Source organism: Centruroides sculpturatus, unplaced genomic scaffold (assembly GCF_000671375.1).
Source record: "Centruroides sculpturatus isolate CEXI.00-Female unplaced genomic scaffold, Cexi_2.0 scaffold3472, whole genome shotgun sequence".
Lineage (NCBI taxonomy): Eukaryota > Metazoa > Arthropoda > Arachnida > Scorpiones > Buthidae > Centruroides > Centruroides sculpturatus.
Window position 1 is genome coordinate 3,548 of NW_019387665.1, and position 6,604 is coordinate 10,151.

The window sequence follows — 6,604 nt, forward strand, 5'->3', positions numbered from 1 at the left end:
GTTAATATTTTATGATAGATGGCGCCTAACTCTTACCTCTAGTGCCAAATTGATTACGTAATTTATTTAATAATTAGCATTAAACTAGCCTGATAGATTTTCGGCATTCTGTTGATATGTAGCTGTATTAATTAATGTTGGTCAATGATTCATCAGGTATAAAATTCTTTAATCCAACTTTTTGCTCCAAACATGACCTCATTGGAACTGCAGTTTATACCAGTATGATGCCCTCGACTTTTTATCAGTTGTACAAAACGTAATCCTTCCGACCACTTGTTAAATGTTGTTAGTCTTCAACCAAGAACTAAACATATTTTCTACGTCTTGATTTCATCTTTTTACTGAACACTAACTTTTTGAGTGCTTGAGCTTTCCGTGCTCTAGTCTAATTCAGGCTGCATACTACTCAGTTTTTCAATGACATTATTGGCAAATTCTCTGCCGTTATTACTTTGAAGAATACTGGGTGCGCCAAAAATTGTAAAAATGTCTATAAGAACGTAGACTGCATCTTCAGCCCTTTTGGTTTTTAATGGTCATAGTTAAATGAATTCAGTCAGGTGGTCTTGGGTCACGAGTATAAATTTATATTGCTCATCGGCTTGCGACTGCATATCTATAAGATCGACCTGACATCTCGAGTTCATTTCATTACTAAAATTGGTTTAACTACCAAGCCTTTTTAAGGAATCTTCTGATTTTTTCTGATAAATTTCACATAAGTTCAAGTAAACTATGATCACATTTTGTATTCTTTGTAATATTTTTATATTTTGTACTTAATTCTTTTTCCATATAGTTTCTGCCGCCATGATCAATAGCAATATGGTCATCATGCAATATCTGAAATATTTCTTCAGTGTGAACATAAATATTTAATCAAATTACCTTCTTTTACAGGCACAGTTAATTTTTCTATTTCTCTGATAGATACGACATCATATCTATGTAAACACTGAAATTCTTTTGATAGCTTTGATTTTTGACTCTGACTTTTTGCTGCTGTTAACTCATTTAATCAGTTGTTGAAGCGGCTATTCATATCACTTAATGATTGCTTCATGATCGTTACTTTTTCAAAGTAGAAAATACTATTTTAAGAGACAAAAGTAAAATTAAAATGTTGCACAAGATTAATTACTGGTCACATGAATTCAAAATTTGATACTAAATGCAATATGCATGTGCAACTCAGATGGAAGTGTTGATTGGACTAGTGTATGTCAGATGATCACTCTTCAAGGTATTATTATTATTTATAATAAACATCTTAATGCCCAATGAGTATATAGACACAACCAATTCTAGCCTGATTATTCAGGTGATCGTTGGTTGTGTCTATTATTATCATCACTTTTCCCAACTTTTTTGATAGCAGTATTCATAGTGACTGGTCAGTCTGATAAATTATGATAAAAAACTGAAATTTATTAGTTTTCGATTTTGTTTGTCATTATTCATAATGACTGGGTAATATGAATAATGCCTGTATTAATCACTTAGTCCATAACATATAGGCCTAATAATATGCATAATCCAATATATTAATAAATCAAACAATCTGATAGATTTTTATTGGGCTATATTAAGGCTAATTAATAATTGAAATGGATCAATTTGGCTAGAAAAACTGAATAATAAAAATGAACAATAGACTTTCAATATTCACAATGTATGATTGATCTCTTTTGGTGATGTCATGAGCATTCAAAAATGTTTTCGTGAACATGAACATATGAAGTGCTTTGGTAACCCTTAGCACTGGTTTGGGGTTGGCCTTATTGTCATCACAATCTCTTCCCTTCTAGTTCATTGGCTGGTAGGTAAGATGCATGCAAAGTAAGAACAGCTAACTTCATATCATATCAGCTATACACTCCAAACTGCTATTTCTTATACTATATTTCATAAGACATCAACTACAGTAGAACCTTGATTATCCAGATTGTTCAAAATAAACAAAAATTTTACGAATTTGCTGATTTGCACTTGGCGAAATTGCAACACTATGTATGTGATGGAATGCATAACATTTTTTGTTCCAACAACGTCTCACCTGGCACAGTGGTTGTAAACTTTTTAACACATTTTGTGTCGTAATAAAAATATAACTTGACATACATATTTATAAATAATTTATATTGAAATTACATCATTTCTATGGCCATGGGTGACGTGGGCCACCGCTTACGGCCTCACGCCTTGAAGGTTTATGCATTACTTAAAAGCCATGAATGCGACAAAAAATTTTACTCATCATAAAACGATAAATAGTTTGCATTTTTATGAATAAAAATTTGACAGTTTCAACTGCTTTTTATTTTATCAAATCCATGTTCTTGTGCCACCAGAGGGTCTTTAAACAATAGGCAGTCTGTTAGTGCTGGTCAGTAGTAGTCCAAATTCAATACGAATGTTTGTTTTTTGAAAATTTGATCATGATTTAAATACAGTATTTATTTTTAATATTACCGATATGTCATTGAAAAGTAAATGTGCTGTATTATCATTAAATTGGATATAATCAATGCTTTGAAATGCGATGAGTCTGGATGTTCATTATCTAATAAATATGGTGTTGGAACGTCAACGATCTCGGATATAAAAAAACAAAGTGAAAAAATTATGAAGTTTACTAATTGTTTAATGTCAGAAGATGGAACATCAGAGCATAAAGTTATGAAAAAATCAGGAAATGAAGTTGAAGAGTGTATGTTTATGTGGTTCATACAATGATGATCATCTGGACAGCCAATATCTAGTCCATTATTGTGTGAGAAAGCAATATTTTTTAATACAAGATTAAATGGAAATCCCACCTTCAAAGCAAGTTTGGTCTGGCTTGAAAAATTCAAAGTACGACATGATATCAGGGAATTTGAAGTTCACAGGGAAAAGCTTTCTGCTGACATACCTTCAGCAAACACTTTCATTGACACATTGAAGGTGTTCGTAGAGAAGGAAGGATTTGACAAAGAATTTATTTACAATGCTGACGAGACTGGTTTAAATTGGAAGAAACTACCCAACAAATCTTTAGCATCAAGGCGTGAAAATACTGCACCAGGGTACAAAACTAGTAAAGAACATGTCACCATTATGGTGTGTGCCAAGACAGCAGGCAGACACAGACTCCCACTGCTTGTCAATGGGAAATCAAAGAACCCTAGATGCTTTAAAAATATCAGAAGTTTTCTGGATGAATATGACCATCAGAAAAAAGCCTGGATGAATGGAAAAATTTTTAAACGATGGTACGAAAAGCAATTCATTTCAGAAGTAAAAAAATATCAAAACTCCACAGATAAAAGAAGAAAAACATTATTATTACTAGAGAATGCATCGTCCCACCCATCTATAGCATGTTTAAACCAAATCGATGAATGTTTACGGTAAAATTTCTTTCACCAAATGTCATGTCAGTAATGCAACCAGACAGTAATACAATGTGATAGAAACAGTAAAACGCTTATATATTGATAGAAAACAGATGCTTCGACGATTATTGCTAGCAGACAAAAATAATGAAGAAACAGTTATCAGCTTCCATAAGAAAATAAATATAAAAGACTGTTGCTACATAGCAGCAGAGAGTTGGAATTCTATAGATGTATCAACTTTGAGAAAATCATGGAACAAAATTTTGAAAAGACCATTAGAAAATTCTAGTAACACAGTAGAAAGTGGTGTACGAGACATTGCGGAAGCAATAGCACAAATTTTAATATGTGCTGAATGTGATGAAGAAGATGTAACTGAGTGGTTAAATTGTGATGTGAATGATCCTGGATTCGAAATTTTGAATGATGAAATAATTAAAGAAATATCTGCCTCAGATGAACAAGATTGAGAACATGAAGAAGAGATTTGCAAAGTAAGATATATTGGTCCTACACATTCTGAATCTTTTCGGTGTTTAGATGTCACCATGAAGTGGTTTGAGAGCTAAGAAGAGTAACTCAGGACAACTTATATGTTTTAAAAATATTTGTGATTTAACAGCTTCAAAGAGAACAGCTAGCTTTAAACAAAAATCGATAATTGAATTTCTTAATAAAAAATAATTTAACATTGAAGCTACAGTATATATAAATCTAGACAAATAAAAATTATTCATACTGTATGTGCATGTCTTTCACTGTCAATTATTATTTTTTTCGATTATCTGGATTTTTCCTTATCCAGGCTTCCTTCATCCTCAATTAGTCTGGATAATTGAGGTTCTACTCTACTAACAATATGTACTAACATTTGTTTGTGGTATTGCTTTTTCTTAAAAACAATCATTGGGCTGCAATGTGAAAAAAATTGTAGACCTGTAAATTCCCACTGTCGTCTGTCTGTCTGTTCTCCTATAATCTTGAGAATGGAGTTAGATAGATGAAAATCGAGACCAGATATGGAAAGCTTTAGGCCCCGATTAACTATGTATGAACTTCTGGTTTGCACTGGAAGTCATGTTATTTCAATTCAAAAACTTTCTTCTGAAAGGAGTTAGTTACATAACCTGCACAACTCTATTGCTAACAGGAAAAGTATGATGTACAGGGACAGAATGCTATTAATTTGAGATGGAGAACATATATTTTAAATTAAATAAATTTAAAATATGATTAAAAATTGCATCCTGGCATTTTGATGATGTCACAATAAAACAAATGCTTGTTCTAGGACTAACAGTCTTCAAGATTAAAACTTTTGAGTAATAGATACAGAAAAATGCTAAATCAAGGAATTATTGATTTAGGTTTAATTTTTAGAGTTTAAATAGGATTTGGTTAGGGATCCTAGAAGTAAGTGATGCTTCCAGGAAAACAATTTATCTCGGAATGATAGAGTATTTGTAATTATAGTAATTAACTGTAACGTAATTTTATTTTAAATTTAAAGTAGTACATAAAAATCATTAAAGCATCCAAAGTTGTAAACTGAAAACATGCATCTGCTTAGCATGTATTTTCATTTAATCAAACTCAGTTAATCAGTTTTCAAATAGTCAAGTGATTTTATTATTGTCATCAAAGATATAACTAGCTGATTATGTTAAAATTATTTTCTACATTTAATAGAAAAATATAGAAAAGCATCATATCCATTTACTATAAAATACAGCAGTAAGAACTATAGGAAAAATGTTTTAAATAAAATATTTAATAGTTTTACCACACTGCTATTGATTTCTTTTAATCATTCTGGATTTGGTATATTATGTCTTCTAATTCAATAAACTTCTTTAAGATTCCATATTTCTTGTTTTTTAGAAGCTTAATTGACTTACGTAAACATGTATTTTGGAACCTTCTCTTTAATGCATTGCACTCCTTTGTTATGCTAATTCTATGTATAGACATCGGAAACACCCTTTTGTCAGCACAATCCTTAAGGAACTCCAGATTGCAGTTAGCCTTAACCATCTTCAAAGCAATTTTTCTATATAATTTATTTAACATGATCATTATAATGATGATTTTTCAGTGAAAATTTTAGTTAATATCTAGCCAACAAAATAACACATTTGTATAAATACTATATAAAGACTCATAAGCTTCCCTATTAGATTTTAATATGAAAGCTTAACAGAATCTATATTTAATTATTATAAAATATAATTTAGTTGTTTGTAAAATTTATTTTGCAATTAATCAGATCAATTTTTTAAATTATCAGTCTCATGTCATTAGTAAGTGCTAGATCTTTATGCATTTATAATCACTGAAATATGCATATGTTTGTGCTTTAAATGCCAGAAATGTGTATTTTTAAATTATAATTTAAGAATACCAATGAACACAGAAAGTGACAATTAAATCATTTATTGATACTAAATGTAATTCCTGAATAGTTAATAGTTGCAGTAGCACACTATATATATTTTCAAAATTGAACCTTTGCCATTTATGAGAAAATACAGATTTATATCTAGAGAAACTTCACAATTTGATGTATTTGGTGCATATTTAAAATATGTTAATTCTTTAATCATACAGTCAGTTGTTAGATTAGATAGCCTTGTAGAATGATGGATATAATTGATAGTGCCAAAAATCCTGTACTTTTGTCCAGAATCTTCTACAACTTTTTGTACAACCTTTTAGATAGGCTACTTTTGTTTTTCAATAATGTGTTACATATTATGTCCATAATTTCAGTCACTTCACTCAATGGAAGATTTGCAATTTCCAAACTGATAATTGATACAGGTAATAACCTAGTGGCAGCTGACAGTTCTACAAGATGTTCTTGGATTAGTGACAGCTACCGCTTCCTCATAATTTGTTTAGCCTTCTTGAAGTGGTCCACATAAAAAATGGTAGCTTCTATCCATGTTCCACAGTAAGAACTGGCTTCCATGTAATCTAAGATCAGGTTCACATACATTAAAAAATTTAACTCAAGCTGGACATTTAGTGAATGCCTTCTTCATTTTTATATTAAAGAAAAAATTCTGATGAATATAAGTTGATGAAATTTAGTCAGTTGATAGAAAACCAGTAGAAGGATAAACCATTAAAATTTGCATGCTAAAATATCAAAGATTAGTGTGAAAGGGTTTAATTTTGTGTGTCTGTCACACAAGGCTTGAGCAGTTTTTGATAAAAGG

General features: G+C 30.7%; 1 protein-coding gene across 1 annotated transcript; it reads left to right on the top strand.

Moving 5' to 3' along the window:
* The first annotated feature begins 62 nt into the window (after positions 1 to 62).
* Positions 63 to 5,511, top strand: LOC111616561 (jerky protein homolog-like). The gene is given in 1 exon segment (XM_023357963.1): positions 63 to 5,511. A coding segment is annotated over 1 exon segment (903 nt). The 5' UTR covers positions 63 to 2,496; the 3' UTR covers positions 3,400 to 5,511.
* The last annotated feature ends 1,093 nt before the right edge of the window (positions 5,512 to 6,604 follow it).